Source organism: Ciconia boyciana, chromosome 3 (assembly GCF_034638445.1).
Source record: "Ciconia boyciana chromosome 3, ASM3463844v1, whole genome shotgun sequence".
Taxonomy (NCBI): Eukaryota; Metazoa; Chordata; class Aves; order Ciconiiformes; family Ciconiidae; genus Ciconia; species Ciconia boyciana.
In genome coordinates this window covers 86,002,296-86,030,126 of record NC_132936.1, presented here as the reverse complement: position 1 = coordinate 86,030,126, position 27,831 = coordinate 86,002,296, and the positions used below count along the sequence as shown (strand labels likewise).

Below are 27,831 nucleotides of genomic sequence, written 5' to 3'. Positions count from 1 at the left end.
CCCCACAACTCAGTGTCCACAACAATCTTTTACAGTGCTCTGCGAACTACATATAGTTCCTTCCAGGATGACGAAATAAACAGATTGAATGAGTGTTGCTACCATGTCACCCCATGTGTGATCTTATAGACAAGGGCATCATCTGGCAGTTTCAGAAATAAGCTGTGTCAAGTCTCTTCTTATGTGTGCATGTTATGTATAGGGATATCTTTTGTGTGTGCAAGTGGTTGGTTTGTTTTCCAGAGTTGCTGTTATTTTTCATTGTTCTTTACTCCAGTGTTCTCAAAGCAAATACACAAGAAAATAAAAGCGCAACTGGGTCATTAAAAACAGAGCTTTGGTGCTCCAAAAAGCTCACAGCATTGGGGATTTAAGAAATCTGTTAGACATTCCCAAAAGAGTTGGGAAATACAGGGACATATTTTCAATCTGGAAATCCTCATCTCTGCTTAGTTGAGCTGGTCTTCATACTGTTTTCGGAAGCAATCACCAGCAGGGAAAAACTCCCAGCACCGTTCTTGATACATTTTCCATACATAAGATTCCTGAAAGATACACAATTGAAATAATTTAACTTGATTCAATAAGAAAGCACCAACCATGATTTTTTTTTCCTTTTATTTATATACTGCTTCACTTTTTTGATTCTGTGCATACTAGGTTGTTGTATATCAATCTACAAAATCATGTTATTGATTTCAATCAGTTTAAAGTAGCTTTTAGATTTTTGTCACCTAGTCAAAAAGCACTAGAAAAACACATAGAAGGGCACCAGGTAGTTTAGTTCTTAGTGCACATCCAGGAGCACTGTAAAGCTCAGTTAAAGCTGGTCACAAAACAAATACCAGGGTAAGCAGAAGATTTTCTGTCATAGAAATATGACTGAATTTCTGCATCAGTCATTTCCAAACATGCCTACACGCAATACATAAAACCAAATGGCCTTTAAAGGTATTTCTTAGAAGACCAATATTTTCTGAATCAGTGATGGGTTTTTTCTTTCTTTCTGATTATTTGTTCAGGTAAGGCTCTGTCTCTGGGCAGTCTGGAGAATAGTAAAGGATATGTCAGTTTATTTCCCTTTCAATCACACCACTTAAATGTGCTTTTTATTATACAAATTCCATGGTAGAAAGGACATGTGTTACACAAGTTATAGAATCATAGAATCATTTAGGTTGGAAAAGACCTTTAAGATCATTGAGTCCAACCGTAAACCTAACACTGCCAAGTCTACCACTAAACCATGTCCCTAGAAGTTACGTAGTATGAAGTACTCTCAATTTTCACATTACCAGTTAACAGTATCAAAACTGAATGGTTAGTAGAAATCTGGCTTCAGTGAGTATAGTAGGACACACTGCATGCCAAGAAAAAAGAAAATGCAAATAAAAAAGACTTTTTTAAAAAATCTCATTTAATATGAAATTCTCAAGCGACAAATGGACTTTCAAAAATAGCAAAGCAAATACATAAAATCTGATACTGGACAAGGCTGAGAAGATTTAGGCAAAGATGATGATTATAATTGCCCAACATATGCATCAGAGTTCAGAAAGAGTAAGCTTCATAGATTTATAGCAAATCATCCCTCTGACCCAAATCTCTAGGGCTATGTATATGATGCTTTTCAGGTTTTTTGTTTTCTGATCTGCAACACGGGAACATTTGCTTAGCCAGCTGCAAGACTATCACTAGAAAAAAACAGCTGTCTGTAAATTTGATACATATTTTTACCGACTTTAAGTATACTTAAAGGAAGTTGAAGGAAGTACCAGAAGTTTGAAAGAATAACAGCAAAGAAGAAACCTCCAGGGAAAGCGTCTCTCACAGGTTTCATTTTAAATATATGCACAAGCTCTTTCATATGGACTTATCCAGGAGTGCCGACATAGAAGATTATATATAGATAATAATAAAGGACAAAGAGTATTCAAAAAGAATCAACAGGGAGAAATGAAGAGTGCTGCTTCCACAGGATGCTTCAATGTTCTGTTTCTCTTTTTTTTTTTTTTGTAGTCTGCATTTATATTTTGTGGAAGTAACAATTTAAGAATAACAGGTCAGATAACAAAATAGGAATAAAAAGTACTACAGAATTGATACTCAATCTAACATTAAGCAACCAAAGTCCTAAGAATTGTTTAGAAGAATGAGAATCAAGTTACATACCATATAGGGAGATATTAGCTAGAATATTCTTAGTTTTGCCAAGCCTGAATGATTTTTATTTTAGAATCAGTCTTATTAAATAACTGTTGACATTCATAAAGTTGTTCAGCCTACCTGTCCTGTATGCTCTGTTTCATCTTTGTTAATAAGATACATCAGAAAAAACCTACAAGCAAAGAAACAGCTATTATGAATACAATATTTGGAAACATTAGGCAACCCACAGAGGGATGGATATTTTTCAGCATGTACAGTGATAATGCTGTTCATGGACTTACAAGTTCCAGAGTTCTATTTATGATAATATTCCCAGACACATTAAATATACTTTCCTGACACTGTTGACATTCACTCATTGTTCAATGAAAGTATGCTAAAATGCAAGAGATTCAGTTTGTTTTACAATAAATAGCAACTCAGTTTAAATGAAGATTTTCTAAGCTTTCTAATCTGAAAATTATAATAGAAATTTTCTTGCCCATGAACACCAACTTGGAAGTAGACAGAGAAGAGTCATTGGAACTTTTTTTTTCCTCTCCCCACAATAAATAAGAAATGCTGAAGACAATTAAGAGATTTCTCTTATTGAAATTATAGGTTGGCGATATTTTACTAGTGTACGTAACTCAAGATCAACATGAGCAGAAAAGAACTTGTAATTTTAAAAACACATTAGTCTTAGGGTTTTGAGATATCTGACAGACACTAGGTGATGATTGCAAAATTTCACTCATAATAGACATTGTCTCCAAACATATGTAAAAATATAACATATACACAAAAATATCAAAATCATTTCCTTAAGATGATGCACTTAGAGTATGCTATAGTATGTTATTTGTGTAGTACTCTGTAAGGAGGAACAGAATCCCACATGATGGTGCTTTTAATGTATTTTGTTTGCATGACCTGTTTTTCAGGTGGAAGTTCTTTACAGGGATGTTTGACTTTACAGTCTCATTATTTTGTGCACATACAGTGCTAGTTTATAGACACAAAGTCACAATCCATCCATTGCTTCATACTGACAGCACTAGTATAAAATACACTTTGGCACTGGATTTTCATATGCATTTGACAGGAGAGGAACAGTATGATACAGTGATTGTGGATCTGATAAATGGTTTTATTTCCAGATTTAAAAAAACAGAGTTTAGTGGTCACTGATGCTCTGCTTGGATTTTCCAAAGGTGGACCTGATGCCCTTGGTCTGATCCCTCTCCTCTCTACTCCTCGTTCCAGTTCCCTTACCTCCTTTTGTCCCGGGTTCTCTTAGTTAGCCTCAGCACTCCACTCAATATATTTTGTCCAATATAAGTTTTCCCTCTTTTGCCTTACTCCTTTGCTTGTGCATTCTCTCCATCAGTCTCCAGGCCAGGTCATACTGTTCCTCTGTATTCTACACAACACATTCAATTTTGCAGCACCTCCACAGCCACGTACTAAGTTCCTGGTTTCCATCTCCTAGCTCACACTAACTTGGTGTGTCACAACGAAGCTGGAAACAAGGTAATGAAGTTTGTTCATTCGTTGCTCCCATCGCCACAGAATTATATATTCAGACAGCATGAGTGCACATCAGAGCCAAACAGTACTGACTCTTATGCAAGAGCGCTAATCAGGTACTTGCAGAGGCTGCAAGGGTCATGAGTTAGCAAGGAGTTTTTACCGTACTCACAAATAATTGGCCAAGTTGTGCTCCTGTAGTGTGTGTGTTTCAAAGCCGTGGGGCACTGTATCAAAGTAGTCATTTCCTATTCCACAGATAAAGCACTTCGTCTAAAAGAAAGAATACAAAGCACTTCAACACTATATATAACCCTGCCCCCCTTTGAGAAAAGGCCAATAAAAAAGTAACAATTCTCTTGAAAATGGCAATGCATCATGTGCCATATGTGCTGAACAAAAAGGCTTTGCTTTTAATGATTTGGACTGGATATCTCAGCCAAAAGACTTGAATAGAAGTTTAACTGCCATCAGAATAGTTTCTTACTGTTTAAAAAAAAAAAATAAAAAATCTTTGCCAGCTGTAAGTGAATGGGTATCAGAAGAAAGAATGGCATACAACGGTCAAAGCTTTTTTTTTTTTCCTTTAACACTGTAAGTAGCACCCACTGTAACATATGACAATATTTACCTCAATGCCTGTTCTGCTTGTCCAGCTGAAACTGAATATGCTGAAAGTTTAGATTACAAAACACAGTAGGTTTGCAACACTTCTCTGAGTTCTTATAGTCATACTTAAATGACAGAATAGAAAACCACCAAGTACAGGATACTTTCACACATAGATTAACCACAGAAAATTACATCTGAGATGAACTGTAACATGACAGTGTTAACAACTCTGTGTTAGAAACCTCTAGTCTGAAGATCCAAAAGCCACAGACATGTAATTCATTATAATATACAGCAACGTACAAAATTTTTCTTGTTTATAAAAATGAAGATACAGGGATTAGTCTAAACTTTAAAAAGTCATGAGAAAATAAGCTGTTAGGCTTTTTCTCTGAATGTTTGTTAACTTATCACTGACAGCAAAAGGCTGGCCACACTTGATCTGGAGGTATTAAAAAAATCCATACTAGGAATTGGCAAACAAATCCAAAATATGCTTAGAGCAGAATATCAGTTTAGACAACCTGGGTTTGTGTCCCACGCAGAGAGACATGCAAGGTAGCAGCTAGCACCTGTCAAAGCATAGCATACCTCTTTCACAGGAGGCAGCAAAGAGTGGTAAATGCTATTCAGAACCTGGATGCTAGCAGAGTCTTCTCTTCATAAAATTGTCTAAAAATAATTTTATTGGGTACTAACAGAACTACTTATGTAAGTTTTTATATTTTAATAGATACAAAAGAAGTTGATAAAAAAATCTTAGTTATTATTTCCATCTAATGAACTGAGATGTGAGAGTAGAATCTCATCCAGGATATTGTATGATATTGGACCATGTACAGAACTGTATTTTCCTCTTAGTTTAAAAAACTATCCACTAGCTAGATCACATTTTGATTGAAAACAGATATTCATGAAACCTGAAAATAGGGTATGGTTCAGCAACTGGATGTTCTTACCTCCATGTCTTCCTTAACTTGCTCTTGCTGATCTCTTAACTCTCCGAAAGCATCAATAATTAAACCTAGGGTTTAAGTTGAAATGATAGTTAATGCTCAAGAACAGAGCTGTGACAAAGAATATTTGGAAATCCAGGGATAACTCTGACAAAAATATTAAACGAGAATCTTGTGCAGAAATAATAGAAGCCAATCTATATTCCAAAGACCACAAAAACAACTCAATATGTGAAGAAAAATGAGCAAGTCAAAGAAAATCTCTACCAGTAATATGGCTGGCAGTATCATTTGGAATTATAAAATGGGACAAGCAGACTTCTGTTTTATTGACAGTGCTCTATTCTTGAGTCAGTACATGAAGACACATGTGGTTTTACAGTGATGGAGGCTTTCTATAGAAAGAATACTACTGTACGTTTAACAGAGTTCAGGGATTTATTACATGGCAGATGCAAAGAGGCCAGAGCTCTGCGCATCCTCTCTCATTATAGTTGTCGTGTAATACGAGGTTCCACTGTCAGAGCTCTACTGAAGTAAGGGGTCATTTCAGGGAGATACAGAAAGAAGAAAAACTACCACAGGCTCTATGGCTCAGATTATAAATTTTGTATGATTCTCCCTTCGCTTACACCAGTACAAGGACTAACTCTACAATCATTGATACTACTGTGCTGTAAAACTGATGAATACCAGGTGAGAATTATACTCAAAGCTTGACAGCTGAGGCCTCTACTCTTCAGCCACTCACAAAATGAAGAAACAAACAGTATGAGATATGCCACTTCAGGCTATAAAAAATTTTGCACTCTCCCCAAGACCTTTAAAAAACTTATTGCTTGAGTAAGAGTTATAAATAATTTACCACAAGCTCAGAGTTGCCTTCTAAACTTCCTTGTAGGACATGAGAAAGCATCCTTACTGCTGTCAAAATCGTCATAAGTTAGCTAACTGTTAGCTGACAGAAAGCAATAAGGTATCACTATTTATAACAGCAACTGGACCTAGCAAAAATCATTACATGTTTTTTTCTGAAATCAAGAATATACTTCTGTTAATTTGTGCAAACTTTAATAAAATATGATCTTCTGGGCATTCTTGACAGTCTTTTGAATGTACAATATGTAAACAGATGGGGCTTTTAAGTACTTTAGGTAATACCATTAAATATCATTAATACAAACATAATAGAAAAAACCCTGACTTCCCAAAATTCAGTATCTACTATCCAGATTACAACAGCAAGCCACACTATCAGTCAGTTTCACTCAAATTCAGAAGCTAACCTGATGGCAGCTGACTTTCCATTGTCATTAACCAGGATATACTAAAGCTGTTTCATATCAAGCACCTTTCTTTACTCTTTGACATTGTTCAAGTAAGCAGGTATCACACCAAACAGAGGTTTTTATGTAGGAAAAGATTAAACCTCTTAAAGCTATGTTCCAATTTTCACACCATGACCACCAATCTGAAGATTTGCCAGTCAAGAACATTAGGTGCTGGCAGGGGGAATACTGACAGTACCCACTAATGATTTTGTCCACATAAGCTCACAAAGGGTGGGTTATGCTGAAAGACAATTTTAAGGTATGCCACAAGATTTCTAATCACTTTCTAATCACTTCTCTTGCTGATCATTTACAGGAGGCTTTTGGAAAGGGAAATGAGAAGATAGAAACTGTAGTGACATCAGTATTCTCACAGCAAAGAGCTTTTTTTGTTTCCACTGATCCAGTTAGAGACTGTTGATTTTACAGAGACTAGGAAGAACAGCGTATGGATAAAAGCCAGCTGGGTGTGACTTACTATATAAATCTGTGGTTCGTGATCTGCCCTGGTGTCCTGGTTGAATCTTAGGTGTGTGATTACCACAGCACTAAGGTCTTTGTACTGCTAAATAATGTTTTCAGTCTTACCATGGGTTACAAACGTATACCTTGAATAATTGCGAGCAGGATGACAATCACAAAGAAGAAGAAAGTGATGTCAAAGATAATCCGATAGATTTCGTATTCGTCTCCTGCTGGATCCTCTATTTCATCACCAATGCCTCCACCTGCACGTACTCCAACGTACATGTGAAACATGTAGCACTAGAAAACGCAAAACAAAGGGATACAAAATTTGTCCACAGCTAAAAGTAAAAATACCCATTGTTGCAAATTCAGTAATAGGCAGAACTGGTCTATGGTCTAGCAACTATACTACGTCAAGTAATCTTTTTCTCCTCTTTGAGGTTATGAATATTTTTGAGGGAGGCGAAATGCTGCTGTGCAACTGAAGCTGCAGTATTTCATGTTCTGTCATTATGTAGCAGTTCAAAAAGATCAAAGATTCAACTACCTTAAGCCTAGCAGCGTACCATGATTCACGTACAATCGTTTCAGTAATGTGCAAATAGGAAATACCATTACCACCACAGCCATCTCCTTTTCCATTTTCCTAGCTCAAAAGTGAATGACTTTCCACATCTTTGGTGTTTCAAAAAAAAATTTAAAAACCAAACCAAAACAAACAAAAAACTGTTGAGAATGTTTGTGCAGAGGACAGGCTAATGATGGAAAACGCCTGAGAGTAATACTGTGAAACTATGATCTGAATATTGGTATAATAGGTCCCTCGGTATAGGTATGTGGGATGCTGACAATGCAAAATTTCCAGTTTATCATGCTATAATTTAAAAGAAAATTATGATATCACTCTCAGAGGTCTGGAGCAGGGGATTGGTTCTTTTTCTTTAAGTAGCTTTGCAAACTACAGGCCCAGGGTTCTCACTCCCTATCAAAAGGTAGTGATGACAATAACAATAACTAACTCCTAAAACCTAACCATACAAAAAAAGCCATTCTTTTATTTCTATGTCACACTTACCCCCAAAATCCCTTACATAAGAAATTGATATAGTAACATACAATGCTGAGTGACCAATGGCTGAAAAATGTAACAATTTTTAGACATAGTATTTATTTCACTATTGAAAGTCAATAATTAACTTTATGAGTGAATGTAGTGTTAGTTATCTAAAAAGTTTTAAAAGTTATTTTTCTATTTCTAAAAATAAAAATATATTCTCTGTACTTTTTTTTTTTAACATCACATTGCAAGTCTTACCACTTTTACAAAAGACAACCCTGATTTTATAGCATATCACACGCTATTCTAACTCATCCCTGTACAATATTATAGCCTTTTTGTAAGTGTATTTTCAGAGAATTACAGAGCAGGTCAGGTCAGAAGGGACTTCGGGAGGTCTCTGGTCCAAATCCTGCTCCAAGCAGGGTCCACTCGAAGCTCAGACAAACTTGCTCTGGGCTTTATCCAGTCAGGTCATTACAACCTCCTAAGGATGGAGACTGCACAACCTGTCTGAGCAACCTGATCCACTGCTTGGCCCTCCTCAGGCAGAACACCTTTTTCTACTTTATGTCCATGGTCTCCTGTGATGCAGTGCTATAAAGAGCTTGGATTTGTCTTCCCAATAACCTCTCTGCACGCGCTGGGGAGCTGCTCTTATACTCCCCCCACCCCACAGCTTTCTCTTCTCCAGGCCAAACAAGCCCAATTCCCTCAGCCTGTCCTCCCAGGGCAAGTGCTCCAGCACCTGACAATTTAGCGGCCCTGCACTGATTTATGCTCCAGTTTATCTAGGTCTTTCTTGCACTGAATGTCCCAAACTAGACAAAAATATAGACATACTAGTCTATTTCCACAGTTTATCTAATTATTGGGCTTTTACATGGTGTCAATTCCCTGGAAGTGATTCATATTGCATAACAAACTGAAATATATTTAACTTTGCTGTACATGATTGTTTTTAGAACGATATTAACGGCAATGCACCTTAGAAATTCTTCATGATTTAAGCTCTACCTACCATCCACAACTGCAAAGCCTGGCACTGTCTCAGTAAGCACAAAATACTTTTCAGTTGTTTTGAGCACAGGAGAGATCTCAGTAACAGAATTGCCAACTGAAGATAATCATGGCTATTCATGCTAAGGGAAACTGATGGATTTCCAAGCTTAAACAAGCATTTCAGTACCTAAATTACTTATGAAAGTCCTTGCCTATAACTGACCCTCCTCCTGAATGGCCTGTAGAACCTCCAGATTCAGAAGTACTTTTAACTGACTTGGCTCAGCTTCACTGCTTGTAGTTGTTTTTCATTTTTTGAGAAACTATGGCAGAGAATACCACCACATTTCTTCTATTATTTGTAGATGTGTTTGTTTAACATACACAGGGTATATCTAGTTGTTAGGGATGTACCTTATATCTGTTCCCTTGCCTTCAATTACAGTCCTGCCTGCTGCCGGCTAATGATACGACTGTATGAAAGGAATTACAAGAAAGTCAGGACAAAAACATAACAGAATGTGCTGGTTTTGGCTGGGATAGAGTTCATTTTCTTCATAGTAGCTACTATGCGGCTATGTTTTGAATTTGTGCTGAAAACAGTGTTGACAATGCAGAGATGTTTTAGTTACTGCTGAGCGGTGCTTACACAGAGTCAAGGCCTTTTCTGCTTCTCACCCCACGCCACCAGCGAGGAGGCTGGGGGTGCACAAGAAGCTGGGAGGGGACACAGCTGGGACAGCTGACCCCAACTGACCAAAGGGACATTCCACACCATATGGCGTCATGCTCAGCATATAAAGCTGGGGAAAAAGAAGGAAGGGGGGGACGTTCGGAGTGATGGCATTTGTCTTCCCAAGTAACCGTTACCCATGATGGAGCCCTGCTTTCCTGGAGATAGCTGAACACCTGTCTGCCGATGGGAAGGAGTGAATGAATTCCTTGTTTTGCTTTGTTTGCATGTGCAGCTTTTGCTTTCCCTATTAAACTGTCTTTATCTCAACCCACGAGTTTTCTCACTTTTACTATTTCGATTCTCTTCCCCATCCCACCAGAGGGGAGCGAGCGAGTGGCTGTGTGGGGCTTAGTTGCCAGCTGGGGTTAACCCATAACAGTCCTTTTTGGCACCCAACTCAAAGGGTTCACTCAAAGGTGAGGCTCAAAGGGTTCAAGATAACGACAGGTTTGATTGGAATGTGCTAGATAAAATTTATAGCTGTTATTGCTGTTTAGCTATTAACTGACGGGCTCCTGGGCTTGCTTGCCTCACTGTATATTAGAATCTAGTGCTTGTTAGTGGCTGCTTTTTGCTTTTGCTGCTTGCTGTGCTGCTTATCATCACACTCTGCTGTGCCTGGGATCATTTTGACAACAGCAGTGGCGATGCGCCTGGGCTGGCAGATAAGGCTCCAGCTGGAGCAGGTACGCCCCTAAGGGACTGCAGTCTGTGGGTAAGACCAAGCTGGAGCAGGGGCAAGGGGAGGAGTTCATTGCAATGTTAAACATGATGGTCTGGTCCAAAGGGACCAGGGGTGGAGACTGTAATGGAAATGCCTTTAAATTGTTGTAAACTGGGATTTGAGTAACATGTTATGGAAATTATTATAGCAGGAACCTTTTGTTGCTAGCCAGGCTAGGAGCAAGGGGAGGAGTTCACTGCAATGTTAAACCCTATAACCTGGCCCAAAGGGACCAGGGGTGGAGACTGTAGTGGAAAGACCTTTGTACCAAGGAAGTACCAATGGAAATATGACACAAATTAAGAAAAAATCCAGAAAGCAAAATAAGACTTACTGTTAGCATATCATCACATTTCATGTCTGGCATATCACCATCTTCACTCTTGTTGTAGAACTTGCGGAAAAAATTGAATGCCACTACTGTATACAAGTATACTACTACTGCCAGTAATCCCACTGTTAGAACAAGCTGGAAGACAAAATTATAGAGTGGATATAACACCACCATGGAATTATGCTATACAACTTTCTTTGCAAAAGAAGAAGGAAAGTAACAATAATCTATATGTAAGAAAGGAAAACTTCCTTTACTTTGTCTCTTTGCATATCTTTGTAATATTTGGTAATATATCTGCATATTTTCATGCAAGGATTGTGCATTTCACCCGTTTTATTTTGAAGGAAAAGTATGCTTCAGAAAATTACAAAGACAAATCTTGCAAAATCTAGTGGATACATACACAATGAAACAATCCATTAGAATCATATAAAACCCACACAATCAGACAAAAATATCCAAAAGTTTACTACCTAATAGTAATACTACTACTATTTAATATCACCTATTATATAATTGCAATATAGTTTTTCTCCTAATTTAATACTGAAACAATTTTGTTTACATCTATGAAATCACATATAAAACAAGCTGTTCCTAATATTTTAATATCTACCTCAGAGAAGGAGCAACAAATACTTCACTGCTCAACTGCAGCATCATTAAAATTTTGCCTTGTGCTTTATGGAAAGCAGCTGGAAGTGAACTGCAATATCCTGCAAATTGATATTTCACTTGCATAGCTGCCGGACCTTAAAAGTTCCTTATCCTAAATAATGCCCCCTTACTTCATAGATAATTCACTAAAACTTCAGGACTATTTTTAAAAGGTAGAATACTTCACTTTTTTTCAGGTGCAGACTGATTTTTTTGCTTTCTTGCTCTTTTAAGAAATCAGAACTAAGAATTTAAGAAATTCTGTTCTTTAAAGGGCAAAGAGTGCAGTATGTGATTTCTAACTTTTCAAGACACAATTTTTGTTCCACAAATGAAACTTAAGTTTGACACATAAATTAAAACAAATACCAGTTTGTCAAGGTGAGTTCATACTTAAGAGTCTTCTATAGGTCATGTGCTTCACTAGCTATTTTGAAATATAAACTGTGTCCATTTAAATCTGTATTACTTCTTAAAAAATGTTGACAAGAACAGTGCATTTGAAGGCAGAATTAAATTAAATCAATCACCCTTTGCATTTATAAAAAATCATTGCTAATGATTTTATGTTTCTCTAGTATCAAACTTGCTTAAAACAAAAGAGAATAAAAACAAAAACCCTGAAAAATAACTTGCTACTGATAAATTTCGAAATGGCACTTGCCACCAAACTTCTAAAGCACCTACATTGTACAAAGTTAGAACTAAAGTTCGATCTTACTACAACAGCACATAAGCATACACAACAGAGAAGACCTTTATGTTACCATTCCCAGCCCACGTGAATAAGAATTATATTAGCTGCCTTGCTGGAAGATCTTCTAAGTAGACCAAAGATGGCTTTTTTAATCATTAAAAATTGTTTACAAAGGTCCTTTGAACTAGAAAGGCCATCAGACTTGAGGAACACTAAGTCTCAGGTTACATTAAATGCCATTCCTACAACTGATTTCAGTAGATGAAAAGCCTTAGTTATTTTCTTTACTTAAATCAGAAATGCAATTTCAGAATTTATAGCTTCTTTAAGAAAAGATTTCTTATTATCAAAGAGCGGAGTTTCTCAAACAGTCCTCTAACAGAAAGAGCAACTGGGTCTCAACTGGACCTTTCTTCAGATGAATCTCAAAAAAAATTTAAACAGCAACTTTATGACACAGTTGCTCATAACAGCTAGAGACTGTCATACATCCTAGTACCATTTTTTTATGCTTATAAATCCCATTGGCTAGTTCCTCCACTGACCCAAGTTCTAAGCTTCATGATGAAAGAACAATTCTGTTGTCAATCTGCAGAGCAGCTGAATTAAGTCATGAAATGATCTTTCCTGTGTACTCCTTAAGTAAAAAAGCTGAAAAGAGATGACAGTTGATACCTGTTTGCCATTGTGTGTCACTGATGACAGGATAGTTCGTAATGTCTTGAATCCCATTGCAATGTCAAGGAGATGAGCAGCAAAGAAAAAATTGTTGTAATGGCCAAGGACTGACATGGTCATGTACCACGCTAGGTAAAGGAAAGACTAACAGAAAAAACAAGTACATCACAAAATAAAACTCATGGCTATTCTCTTTAACTTAATTCAAAACACTAAGGAAAGGCAGAAATTGCTTGAATGTGCTTTTCTTTAAATAGAAAACAATTTTATTTTTTTTTACATTGAATTTACTAGAGATCTTTGAGAATTTTCTCTGTGCAAAAATATTAAATCAGCAAATACAGAGTTCACAAGACATGGTCAAAACTGACATATTCTAAATTTTTATTTGTAAAAACTAATTTTTAAATTGCTAAACTCTTATTTGTTAATGTTTCTAATGTAAAAAGTTTTTCTGATTTGAATTATTTTTTGTTTATGAATTTCTAAATAATTACATTAAAATATTAAAGCCCTAAGGTGGTTAATGACAAATGAAATTACTCTGCAAGCAACAAAAGGAATTTTGTAATTAATTCAAACTACTAAAACTACTACTTCAACATATAAGTATTATTTAAGTAGTTTACTATTACTACAAATGTTAATTTCATCTTTTCCTGTATCATTTAATTTTTATTTTACTTAAAGACAAGTACATATTTATAAGAGAAATTACAGTCCCTCCCACAGAAAAAACCTAGTCCTGAACAAACGCTAGCTCTTTACAGATCATGCTATCTGCAGACCTGGTGATTTATCGTTCCACTCTTCCTGAATAAAGTCAAATTACACTTTCATTCTCCAGCAGTCCTAGTTCCAAAATCGTTTGTTCCCCGACATTTTTTCCACCAGTAAAGTAAGCTAAGTTAGGCAAGCGATAATCATAAGACTCTTAACAATCAAATGATGAGTGACTTCTTAAACTGCAAGGTATTTTAACAGTCAGTCTTGTTTATCATTCCTTTTTTTGTTGTTTTTAAAAACTCATTTTTTTAAATGATTAAAATCATCAACCTCATTCTTTGTCACATTCTACTACCAGTTTCAGTGATATAAATTTTAGGAATTCCACATACATTAACTATACTGATCTGACTGTGCTGCAGGAATATTCAAGTGTTCATAAAGTTTATGAACAATATGAAAAATGGCAATTAAAATTTACATAGTCAGTCTTCTAATTCTACAGCACAGTGCTTGCCTATTGCTCCTGAAAAAAGCATATCAGAAGAGGGGCGGGAATTGACTGAGGTTCTATAGACTAATACCTATATAACTAGGAAAAGATTTCCACAATGTCTTTTTAAGCTTCCAAGGTTTTCTTCACCTATATAGTAAATTAAATATAATCCAGAGTATTTCATACCTCCCTTTGAAGCTCTTTGGGTTAACAAGTGTATATTGCTGTTTAGAAGGTGAATATATACATATATATGTATGTATGTGTGTACACATATATACACTGATAAACTTACATTATCAGTGAAAACAACTCCTAATTTCCACATCTGATACTTAACATCAATGGAATTTAGCCTGTAAAAATAAATAAATAAATTGCATTTTATATCAAAACACAATAGGAAAACATGCAACACTATCTGTAGGAAGTGTATTGTCACATAAACACAGGAGACAACAGCTGATCTATTTCTCTGAAAGCTGAAATACATCAGAACCTTGTTCTAATTCACATTTTTACTGTGGAATGGACCTGTCCAAAAAAAAAAAGGAGAAAAACAAATTAATAAATACTGGTTTGGATTGATCAGACCTAATGCTGATCGATGTCTACAATCTTATCATATACATACAATGAAATAAACTGTCTTTATAATCCATGGAGAAAAAGAGATTTTTTTTTTTTTTAAATGCAACCTGTCTAAGTCTAAAGTAGCTGTCAAAATAGGTCAGAGAATTTGCACCCCAAAATGCCAATTCTTTACCAGTATTTATGATAGCATACCTTGGGTGATACAATTAGATGACATTAAAGACAGACAAAGTGAGACAAAATGAATCTCAGAGCTGGTGTCCTTTGCTTTTCCCCCTGATATCAGGAATAAATGTGAATGAAAGAGAAATGTATATTAAAAGCTTTTGCAGAAAATGACCTGGGGTTCTTGGTGGACTGCAAGTTGAGCATAAGCCAGCAAATGCACCCTCACTGCAAAAAGGCTAACGATACCATGCAATCTGTGAGGAGGAGCACTGCCAGCAGGTCGAGGAGGTGATCCTTCCCCTCTAACTCAGCGCTGGTAAGGCCACACCTGGAGTGCTGGGTCCAGGTCTGGGCTCCCAGATTCTTCCACAGTTGTTGTTGCTTTGTTATATTAGCCAGTTAGCCTCTTCTACTGCTCTTCTCTCTACAACAAACTTTTACGTTGTACAGACTGATACTGTAAACTATTCTCTCCAAATTTTTCCCTTATATTTCTTTAATTAATACCTTTAGGTATTAACTCTTCTCTTACTCTATCAACACAAATAAATGTCTCAACTTTAGGCTACATTTTTTGCACTAGAATTAAACCCATTAATTTGCTTAAAGCATTTTTTTTCCTCTATAGAGAAGTGATACAACTAACTTACCAAACAAGACGTATACTATTTTTGCTTGCAACTGTATCTTGTTCTCTCTAGTTTTTAACTTTTCTTTTTTGGAAAGGTTTGGATCATCTGTATTATATTGACACAAAAAAATTCTAAACCTGGATCACAATTCAGGAACAAATATAAATAATAGCATGAAAAATGTCATCTGTCCTACTTCTATCCTTAAAATGTGAGTGAATTCAGTGCTCCTGAAAGAGAAGAGCTGCTGACAATGAATAAACAAGTAGAAATAATGCTGGCAGATGTCATACACCTGCCATATATGAAAGCACATAGTACTTCTGTGCCAGATGTTTATATGGAATTACCTGAGGCCTTAGATGGAATACCAAGAGTTAAACCCTGGTCTATCAAAGTCTGATTTCCAAAATTCTTACTTGTATAGCCAGAGCCACTAACCACATAAAAGTAATAGTTTTTTTTTAATTTTACACTCCCAAGGAATACTTTGCCATCAAAATACCAAACTCCTACTTGTATTATATGCAACGGTATCTACTCTTTAATACAACCAAAAATTAACACCATTTTTACACATAAGACTAAAGTCTCCAAAAACAGTCTAGCACAGCTAAGAGCTTCTGATACCATTTTCATCAACCCCAAGTTATAAGAAAATTTTCTAGCCCCAAATTTGAGTTATTAAAGAAATCAAAATTTATAGAAAACTCTATCACAGGAGGAAAAGGGGAAAAAAAAAAGGTCAAAAATGTTAAGAACAGTTTCTCTTTCCAATATTGTTCAATTACATATTCAGGTGGTAAAATGAACAAAAACATCTTGAAATTTATTTCTGAAAATATTATTGTAGCAAGTTAATTTCTTACTTTATTCTGACCCAATACCACTCACTTCTAGTGTCAGGCATATTCTTATGACTCCATTCCACCTATTCATAACTATATTTGTCTTAACGTATGAAACACCACAGACAGTACTGCTTATGGACAGACAGGATACCCTCTCATGAAATGGCAAAAAAAACCAGCACCAGGGGAACTCATCTCTAGTCAACTTAATTTGATGATTTTATATTTTACAAACACCAATAGCTGTAGAGCTCCTAAAAATAATGTGATTATTGATCTATACGGAAAAAGAAACTGTTCATTTTTCCATATCTTAATTTTTTAAAGTAAGTCTGATATGGATAGCAAAGCAATAATAACATGCATAATACTGCATTCTCCTGTTTATTTCCGCTCACTACCTTGATCAAGTCGCTCAAAGACTTAAAAGAACATGAGGTCATATAAAAATTAAGCTCTACAGCTGTGAATCAAAAAGTAAAAGTATGGTTTCAAGTTTCCCTTGGAATATCATAAGTTAGTATTATATTGTATGAATTTCCTAGTCTGAATGAATTTTTATTTTACTTCTTTCTGCACCATTGAACAGGTTATTACACACTGTAGTACTGTAGTTGTAGTAGCTGAGTTTGAGTGAGCACAGTGTGAGAATGCACAATGTGAATAAACGATAAGAAAATTGTGAGAAATTGCCTGTATTACGTTTGGCTGCAACCTGCACTAGTATTTCATCACCTTCAACAAAAGCCAGACTTTTTACGGCTTCTTTCTTAAGGCCTACTGCATTCAGCTGTTCCAAGTATAACACAGTAGGTTTTCAAAAGTTATTCTTCCATTTAAAAAAAAAGTCCTCAGGCAGTCAAATGATACTAATGTTAACGGGAATCAGAAAATTCTGAACTTTTCAGCCTGAATGATTTTAATGTTTGTACATCAGAGCTGTTCAGAGCAGCTACAGGGCATTGCCAGCTGAGGAACAACTCTCATTACTTTAAGTTCAAACTGAAAAATAGCCTTGCAGCAGCATTTAACCTTTTTCCAAAATGACAGACAAACTAAAACTGGGAAGAGACAGTTTTAATTAGTTAGCTCTTCACATTAACTCTCTTAGCAGACACTGAAATTTTCTGTTAAAGGTTCTTTCAGGTTGTTTCAGGAGGCTAATCTAATAGAGAAAACAGTTCAGAAAGATGAGCCATCTTTCTAAAGCTATAAGGAAGATCATTAATGAAAATACTATCATTCTTACCAATTAATGAGTTTCAATGTAGATATTTAGGAAGATCTTCTGTTAATGTTACTATTTGTACAATAGAAAGCATCCCATCAGATTAGATACATTAATTAATTATTAATTGGTCAACTGGGTAGGAAATATTATCTTTTTTATTGCACTGTGTCAAAATAGTGCTCCTTTTGTGCTAGGCACTGAACAACATCAGCAGGTGATACATTATAGAGAATAGTGCCAGTTGACCATTACAAAAAGAAAGTATTGAACCAAATCAAACCAAACCAAAACAGTAAGTCACTCAGTGTCTTTAAGTTATCTGTCTGCCTTGGAGACCCAGCACATAGAATAGATTATTACTTTAAGGTATCCCACACAAAGCCTCTGCAAGGATCCACTAGGCTTAAGATTCCCAAGTAAATAATCAAAGGAGAAGGTATCTTATGTTAGCATCCATAAGTGGAAAGGCTTGAAGATGAGTTTCCCCACATATGCATCATTCCTCTCAATGGAACAGGCTGGGAACTTGGACATTATACATTAACGGTAATCATGCCTGCCTCTCAACCATGAAGGCTGAAGCCACTACCCACCTGCAGATATACACTTCTATTTGGACAAATAGGCACATCCACAGGTTTGTAAATCCTGTGGTGACATCATATCAGGTATAAATCTTGGGACTTCAGGTGTAGAAACTGCCTCAAATAAAATCCCTTACTTTTTCACCAGCCATTATGGGCAAGAGGCAGGCTGTCACCTGAGGGAAGAGTCTACTAGTTTATCAGAGACAATACTGTTCTCCAAGATACTACATTACTAACAAGGGGGTTACCTGCTCCAGAATCTTTTGAAAACCTAGGTTGTTGTTTCTTGTGACAAGGAAGAATAAGATCTTTCAACCTCTTACATATTCTGAGGCCAATTGCACTCATTCTTTGTACACTTCACATTTATGATATCGTTTATCTTCTCATCAAAGTATGGAAACCTCACATATTCCAGGAGAAAATTATTTACATTTTTCTCTTCTTGAAAGGGGAAGAATTCTTCTACCACATGAGCATTCAACAGAAGCCCTGCTTATTTTCTCCCAAATTAGCTTTATGCCACTGATTGCTGCAGATGCTTGGGCCTCAGCCTCTTCCATTGACTCTGACTAGACTAATGACCGCAGAACCAACAGCAGTTAGGAAGGTAAAGGGACTGAGAGCTAATCCTCACTATGACACCTCTAATAAATAACTTTCATCATGTCTTTCATATTATTCTCTGAAATATACTTCATCCATGCTGGAGCTAGTTTAACACCATCCACCCCAGAAGGGAAACTTATTCAATGGAAAAAATGCACTGTCCCAATGCCAGTGTGCAAATTTTAACTGTCATTACTGTCTAATCTACAGTAAAGCTCCAACTGCATCATCCTCCTTAGTTGGTTATATTTAAATAATAGTGCAGTATATTTAAATAATTATTTAAATATTTAAATACATATTTATAAATGTAAATATATATAGTTAAAAAATATGCAAGACTGCGGCCATAAGCTGAATGGCTCTTCCAGAGTTAAAATATAACAGTACACTGAGGATTTTTTTATGCAGTATATCAGTGGGACAGGCAGGAGCTTCTGAAGGAGCATGGTCACTTGCAAGTAGAGTGCTCTGAGTCCCTTGCAGAAAGATAGATGTAAAGGGAATCCCAGGTTATTTGCTCACAGGAAAGGGGAAGAAACTGTAGGAGCTAGGGGTCAAGGAGACAGAAGAAAAACCTGGTTCATTTGTATTGGGAATGGAAATGCTACATGCTGCATTTCCCTTCTGTGTTGAGAGAAACAGAGGTATCTGGTCTGCCCTCAGCCCGGGCCACCTCCTGCTGGCACATGCAGAAGCAGAGGCACTAGAGCTGCGATCTGCGCCAGGTCATACCATTCCCCATTTTTTTTCCCCAAAAGTGGTGCAGTAAGGGTTTAACTCCAGTGATTTTCCCACCTCTCTCTTCATTCCACTGTAAATATATTTCAAGTGTTGAATCTGGAATATGCCTAAGTTTTAGTAGCTTCATTAGTGTTCATTTTTGAAACTGGTAAAAAGTGGATACATGTACCTTCCTGAAGCATACAAATCTTATGCAAATGGTTCTGTAAATTTAATGTCATAGTTGTTTATTTTCCCACAGCATATTCATCTAAGTATGGAATGATTTCTCCAGGGAGAACATGAAAGATGGATGAGGTCGTAATTTTTTTTTAAACTTATATAACATGGAGTAGACATTAGAGATGTAGCAAAACATTGGCATCCTTCAGGCCTGATTCTGAAAGTATTTCATCAGCCTTCTCCAACTGCTTCACTCTGGTCTGTTTTTTCAGGAGTATTCACCGAAACATTATTTCAAATGTCTTCGTAAATATGAGTCATGAGCACACAGGGAAGGGAAAGTAGTTTCATTTTCTACCAATAATAAAGTAATAAAAATCAAAATTGTTTTCTAAACTCAAGCATGGGTCCTACTATAATCCAGCAGCAAAACAGCAGGTAAGAAAGTATTCTGGAAAGTACTTCTGCTACAATATTAAATTCTATTTAGTATTGCAATGCCACAGAGTCCTTGGGCCTTAACACTGCACCTGATTGATTGTTTAGATGGACTCCAGGTTTATTTATCCATCTTTACAAAAGATGGATATTAAAGAACCATCTTTACAAAATCAGCCCTCACTTCAATGCAATTCTAATCTACTAGTGGTCCCACTGACTACCTCATATAATCCTTGCAAACCCATTGATAAAATGTTGCTTTTAAAGAAAGCTAGAAAAAAACCCTTACATTAGAATCTCTGTAGCATTAAAAGTCCATTTGTTAAAATATATTTTATCTATTTGAATATCTTTTTTTATAATGCAGAACTGGAAAAAACATTTTTGCAGTGCTTTACAAAAGCTGAGGATGTCCCTTCCCTAAGAAGGAAAACGAATGCAGTTACTCTGAATGCCTAGGGGCTTTTTTTCAGGTCTGTCTCTCAGATGATAGGCAAATATCCAGTTTAGGGAAAACAAATTATAAAAAGATGCGAAGACTAATCATCCAACTTCCTAGATTTTACTGGTCACTATCACTTAAATTTATTCCGTCATTTCTTTATAATCAGAACACACAGTGCCAATTTTGCCCATTCTTTCCAGCTGAGCTGAACTGAGAGAACTATAGAAAGGAATTTCCAGCCCAGTTGTAATGACAGTATCAAAACAGTGGGAATGTGATGCATTCAAGCAGCTGTGCACTAAATTAAATGTTCATACATAAAAACCAGTGGAGTCCTGCATACATGTTGTTTATAATGAAATAAATTCACTATAACATTCAACTTAAGAATTGATTTTTCTTATATACCTATACATAAAAGAGCAACAAGAAAATTCAAAGCTGAATGACAAACCTTGAATGCTTGATTTTAACTTACAAAAAACCCTGAAACCAAAAAAACCCCAAAACCCCAAACAAAAAAAACAATCACACAAACAAACCAGAACCAAATGCTTACACAGCAGATAAGGAGCTATCCTTCTTTGGTTTCTTCTTTTCTCGAGCATCACTAAAATCGAGAGCAGCTTTGTCCATTCCTAGTAACTCACTGATCCTGTCACGGCCATAGAACTCACCATATTTATCCATGACCTAAAGTTAGGAGGAATATTCAAGAGAATCAGTTGGGAAGACCAGCTGTTTTTTAGCCTGGTTTCTGAAGACAAGAGGTTTAACATACACGATCTTTTTCATCTGTTTGTTTCCATCTGTCTATCACATGAATCAGCAATATTTTTTTTTCTGCTCAATTGCAATCAGTTCAATATAGGCAAGAGGTGAGTGTCAAAGATAAGATGTTACTACTCATTTAATGAAAACAGGAAGAGGAAAGCAACCCAGCAGGAAAATAACTAAATCAATATCATCACTTACAGAAAAAAAATACACTGTGAGGTCACACAGGAAAGAGATGTTTTGAATATCCTAACTATGTGAAAAGCTTTGATTAAAATAACATTTCTCAAAGACAGTATTTGACCCTTACTAGCTATTCCTTCTTAGAAAAAAAGATAGATACATATTTATTCTGTTTAAAAAGGTTTTTTTAAATAACTTGAACATCTTGATTGGGAATTTTGGATTTCTTTTTTCCTTTAAGGGGAAGTATTTCACATTGAAATAGTCGTGAAACATGTCCTCGCTTATTAACTAGCTCCATTGCATAATTTTATGATCTTATTTTTGTTAGTTAATAATGCAATTAAACTATAATACACATAGAATATGGAGGAATCAAAAGATCTTTAACAGAGAGCTACAGCTAAAAATGATTTTCAGTGAATTCAAACTATCCCCCATCTCTTTCTTACAAAATTTAACATGTTTCGTAAGAAAATTTTCTGGAAATGAACATTTACTTGCTTTCATTCTCACTGAACTCACAGCTCCTTCCTAAATATTCTCTCTTCTCATTTTCAAAAGAATACTCAAAGAAATACAAAATTTTGGATAACAAGATCATGACTGAATGACTCCTGCAGGTGAGGTGGGATTTTACCAGTGTTCTAATAAGCAATGCTTTAAATCTTTATTGATATTTTTGCAGATTTTTAGAGACAAGCCTTCTTTGTCACATGCCTGAAAACCGTGCTTTATGACTGTGGATCATTCACTAAGCTGGGGATTTAAGTATATTTATATATAAACATAAATATATATAAAAGAAAACATTATTTGCAAAATACTGTATTTGAAGGCACTTAAATCTATGCAGAACAGTTCCTCAGCCAAAGATAAAGTACCAAAGCTTCCACACAACTTAAAACCATGCTCCTTTCCTTCTAATAGGAACCATCCTTGACCTACTACATTGACAGAAGCAATGTAGAATTTTATTTTCTTTCTTGAGTACGCTGTGCAAGCTACTCCTTCCTCTTTGCTTAGATAGACAGATAAAAATATGTATCTAACAACTTCAAATATGCAAAAAAATACTTTCGACAGCAAAATGAATACATAACTCAAAGCATTTTTTAGACAGGTTGACCTAAAACGGTTATGAAGCAGAAGAGCTACTAGTGTTTAAAAAGACATGTTTCCAAAAGTGTGATTCAAGATGGGCATTAAATGGTGTGAAGGAGGGTAAATCCAATCCAACAACACAAACACCCTCTTTTTCAGTTGTGACCAAACGCACTAGGAAGATTATTCTTGTTGTAAACTATGGTACATACATAACATTTATTTTCTAAGGGCAAGCTCAGACAACATTTGACATAACATTCGTAAGAATGAACTTCAGCAGTCTCTGCTTACAGAGGACTATTTTAGAGAGAGAGAGATTGTTAGGTTATGTGATAAAAGCTCATCTGCACACCCACAAAGGACTACAGAGAGACAATGGCTAGGGGAAAGTCCAAAGAATACCCTGCCCAGCTACTCTCAGGCCCATCACAGGAGCCATCAGCCCATTAAAGGTCCGTCTCCTCGAGCCTAGAGGAGCACAGGGGCACAATGGCAGGCAGGAACCCAAATTACCGACTCCAAATGGATGGACACCCTGCCTGGTCCCTCCCAGGGCTGTCCCAGGAGACCCTCAGCCCCATTGTCCAGGTGTGACACCCATCAAGATGAGTGACTCATCCAGATCACCTTTCGGACTAAGAGGGTTACTGCCAGGGGATATGGGATACATTATGGGATGGCAACGGAAGAGCATTTGGGAATTTCACGGAACTTATTATGGGATGTTATAGGGAGGAAGCAAAGGTGGGAAAAGGGATGTATTTAGGTGATTTGGGGAGGAACAAGTGTGGGAAAATAGAGTGGACAAAGAGGGCCAGATGCATGTATATAGTTTGCTGGTCAGCACAGTTGTTTGACTATGCCCTGTGCCTAAACATCTCAATCTGTCCTATCTTCTTCTTAAATTCCTTTCTAACCCTCTCCTGGGTAAGGGACTCTGTTCTGTGTGCATGGAGGTGAATACATAAATACACACAGACAAAACAATTTACATATGTTGCAATATACATACAAGTGTACACAGAAATTCTCCACTGAATTTCATGAATGTATTTGAATTCCTGTTTTATACAACAAGCTGTATGTAGAAAAATTTTGAAAGTATAACTATCCAAACCACACAAAAGTAGTTGTAAGCATGAGGTGAGTAAGGAATTCTGTGTATTTTAAAATGGTAAATATGGAAATCTACACTGAATCAGTTATATTTCAAAGAAGGGTAGTCCACATTTCTTCAAACATGAAAATAAACATGCATTAAAACTTTATTTTAACTTCATATACCTTTTTAAAACTAAGCCTTACCTTTCTTTTCACAAATTTGTCCCAATAATTATTTGGAAAAGACCTGAAAAACACAGATAAACAAGATTACATTTTAGACAATCATGAGAAGATGCAGTAGTTACTAAGATGTCATAAAAATTACATACTGATTTTGTTTCTAAGAGGCTCTTTGTTGTTGCTATTGCCAGCTAGTCATTTGGAAGTCACTGGAATGAAAGTTGCCAAATGGTGTTCAGCCTACCATGTTAACATGGCTGGGAAAGAGCAGCAGAGCTGATGCCTGCAGAGAGGGTTCTAAAGCAGTTGGATCACACAGTCCCACCAGGCAGAGAGTCGGGACTTTAAATATGTTCCTAAAGGAGAGCCTTCAAGAGACACTAAAAGGATGCAAAGCATAGTTCACTCTCGAACTGACAGCAATACACAATCATCACTGTGCTTGCCAAAAGAAATTCATCGCAATTTTTTTTTTCTTTTATGGAACAGAAATAATTTTAAAGCAAAAACCTAGGAATTAATAAGATTAAAAAGTAATAGTAAACATTAGCATAACAGGTGCCTGAAATATTTTGTATACCCTTGCTAGAAATACATCCCTCACAATTGTTTATTTCAGACAAACTGGATGATCAACTATATAATTGTGGAGATTGAAGAACAATTCCTTGCAAAGCTATAAAGAGACAGAGTAGGTAAAAACTCACTGTGTGTTGATTACAAGTCTATCCCACTGTCCCTTAATATCATCTTCTGATGGCTGTTCAGTTATATATAGCCCATCAAATTCCAATTTCCTTGCCACTTCCTTTTCTCTCTTAAAAATAACCAGTGGAACCTGCAGTTGAAAAAAATATCAGGAATTATTTAAAATACACTGACATGTCTGCAAATTTTTAAGAAAAGCTGGTTGTTAGGAAAAATTAAGTATGAAAACTGAACAAAGCAAGAATAGTATTTAAAAAAATTAAAAGACTTGACAATTGCCCAGAACACTGCAAAGGTATAGGTGCACAAGGACCAGGTCACTCAGAATCATATAACTACAGTGTACCACACAGTTGTAAAAAGATGGCCAACAACCCTGAAAAGGGATCCTTCAAATATAAACAGTTCTTCAGTGCTATGGAGCTATTTAGAGCTAGTCAGGTGAGAGAGAGCTAAAATAATTTTTAAATGCTTAGAAATTCTAGTTCCAAAATACCAATTTGGGATCACACTTTTGGATTGCATTTTGATACCCAGAGGTGCTAGAGGTTGCCTTTCACTTGTTAAAGAATTCTTGAGATTTCACAGTGGGAAGCAAAGTGGTTTCACAGCAGAGAGCAAAGAAAGACTGGAAGCAGTAACAAGAAAAATCCTTAAATTACATTCACATTCCATACACTTGATTTGTGCTCTGTAGTTCTTTGTCAGCAGCTGAGACACCTGAGCAGTAAGGATCAGGCTTTACCTACAACTCTCTTTCATCAGCTGGATGATATTCAAAAGCACATTCTGAGAAGGCAGATGTAACTAGTGGTGCCAGTGGAGTGGATTTTTCTTACAAATCTGTTGCCAAAAAAATAAACCCTACTCTTCCCAGGAATTATTTCACAGGTCCCCAAAATTCACCCACCCTGCATTACCCACCTTGACCGTATTACTAGTCAAGTCTGGACATAAGTATACTGAAATAGTAATAATAAAAATTAGACTACTCAAGCAACATGGTGAGGGTATTAGATACAATACCAATAGTTCCAATTTTATTTTCAGACAGCTAATTGGGAAAAATTTAGTGGATTTCATGAAGATCAATCTCCGGAAGCAAACATATCATACACAGACCTGCAGTTATGAAGATTTTTAATTTTGAAAGCAGTATTTCTCCAAAGACAGATACTGAAACCATATTTGCTCTTTTCTTCAGAGTTTCAGAATTGGAAAGAAGGCAATTAATGATGGCAAGTAATGATAATAATGTGTTTCCCTTCTAGTCAGAGAATAAATGTAGTTCAAAAAAACAAGTAGCATAAAAAGTAGCATAAAAAGTCATAGCGGGGAAAAAAAAAAAGCTATGAGGTGGGAGAAGAGGACATCTCAAAAGCTAGAATCTAAGCTTTCATGCTGCATGCCAACCAGTGAAACAGGAAAACATGTTTTAATATTTATTGACCTGCAAAGACACTTAAGGTAGAGATGAAAATCAACCACTTAATGCAGTAGTATGATGACCATTTGCCTCAACTACAAATGCAGATCAAGTCTTTTTAGCATAGAAAAAGTATTATTAGAAAAAGAAGAAAAGAAAAATATCAAGGACCACATAAAAGCTTAATAAAGAAATTATAATTGTAAGGACAAATGAGCAGCCATACTGGGTCATAGCAAAGGTCCATTTAATTTAGTACTACCTTGCACTTTGGCCTATAGTTTTTGCCTCACAAAAAGCATAAAAATGGGGGAAGTACATCCCAGATATACCCCTCCCAGCTCCAGAGATTTATGGCATTTGGTCTTCCTAAACCAGAAGCAGCATTTTGCCAATAAAGGTGGCATCTTTATTTCTTACATCCCTAACAGAGATCTTCTGCAAGATATTCTGTTAAAAGATGCTTAAGTTCCTGCCAAAACACTACCACTAGAGTGTGTATGAAAAGTAGGCATTGTCTATAGCCACAACATGCAGTAGTGGTAGTCCAAAATGCTGCACGCTTATCAAATGACCCAGTTGACAGACTAGTAACACAGACACTGTCACCTAGCTTCCTCTGGCCATGTGTGTTCACAGCTTGTCTTTGAGAGTCACCAGCAGCTTCTGACACAGGTTACTGCTGTAATTGTTCGGCTGACATGGTAACGGTGCAAATGCTCATCCTATGATCCAGTGTCAGCCCAGCAGATCAGGCTCTGGCCTGTAACTTCCTGAATTCACACATCACCTAACACACAATTTCTGTGTAGGTTACGCTAACAGAATAGTGTTTCTTTACGTGGTCCCTCAAGCTGCTTAGGCAAAGTTGCTATGACTTCGTTCCAATTTATACCACTCAATGGATAAAAAAGTTGGGAGCTAGAAGAAAAAACAATGTTCAGTGTTTCTTACTTTCAAACAGTAATACCCTATGATGCAGAAGAATGAGATGACTGTGTGTAGGATGGCCAAAATCCGGAGCGTGGGCTCCATGTAGCCACTGCTTTCTTCCAGGACATAATGCACTGCAATGACCCTCTGGTTGTCGCTTTCCAGGCTGTTCAGCTTGGTACTTTCACCAGCAGATACCACAGGAACTTCCTTTTCTTCTGTCACAGCAGAGGTGGAGACCTGTTTAAATCACTTAATCTTAATATTGCAGCTGTATTCCTTTGACAGGAGCTTTACACTACTACAAGCTAAGCAGTATAACTGAAAACAATGATACCAAGGACAATATAATTGTGAGAAAGAATTTTTGGAAATAAATTTTTGCATAAAAATTTCCACAGAGAATACCTCACAGAGACCTTTTCATCTCACTACACCAATCTGTGATAGTGTGCATTTTCTTTTTTTTTTTTTTTTTTCACTCTGTCCATGGTAGCAAATTTGGGCCATACTGAATTTTATCACCTCAAATTTAAGAAAGGGCATAGCCTTCTTGGAAGAAACCCAGTCAGCTCCTGACATTCCCACATGTAGTCTTTATCAGCAGGGCTCTGCCAGAAACTGATTTGCGTCTGAAGAATCTAGACTTGTATTAACAATACTAAAAGTCTTGACAAAGATCAGTGATATTCTAGGCAGCTTAAGATGATGTGACGACTTCTTGCTGTACACACCCTCTCAGGGAAGCATAATGGCACAAGAAAACATCTCAGCTGACATGTATTAGTTTAAGT

General features: G+C 36.4%; 1 protein-coding gene across 1 annotated transcript in view; it reads right to left on the bottom strand.

Moving 5' to 3' along the window:
- Window positions 1–449: 449 nt before the first annotated feature.
- RYR2 (ryanodine receptor 2) overlaps window positions 450–27,831 on the bottom strand; it is a 437,742-nt gene continuing 410,360 nt past the window's right edge. Inside the window, exons 96-107 of the mRNA XM_072857729.1 lie at window positions 27,059–27,277; window positions 24,678–24,808; window positions 23,992–24,034; window positions 21,179–21,312; window positions 14,451–14,511; window positions 12,931–13,077; window positions 10,899–11,033; window positions 7,186–7,342; window positions 5,250–5,314; window positions 3,851–3,951; window positions 2,287–2,338; window positions 450–545 (exon numbers count right to left, since the gene is read on the bottom strand). Of these exons, the coding sequence (XP_072713830.1) occupies window positions 450–545; window positions 2,287–2,338; window positions 3,851–3,951; window positions 5,250–5,314; window positions 7,186–7,342; window positions 10,899–11,033; window positions 12,931–13,077; window positions 14,451–14,511; window positions 21,179–21,312; window positions 23,992–24,034; window positions 24,678–24,808; window positions 27,059–27,277 (1,341 nt within the window). The remainder of the gene's footprint in view (window positions 546–2,286; window positions 2,339–3,850; window positions 3,952–5,249; window positions 5,315–7,185; window positions 7,343–10,898; window positions 11,034–12,930; window positions 13,078–14,450; window positions 14,512–21,178; window positions 21,313–23,991; window positions 24,035–24,677; window positions 24,809–27,058; window positions 27,278–27,831) is intronic.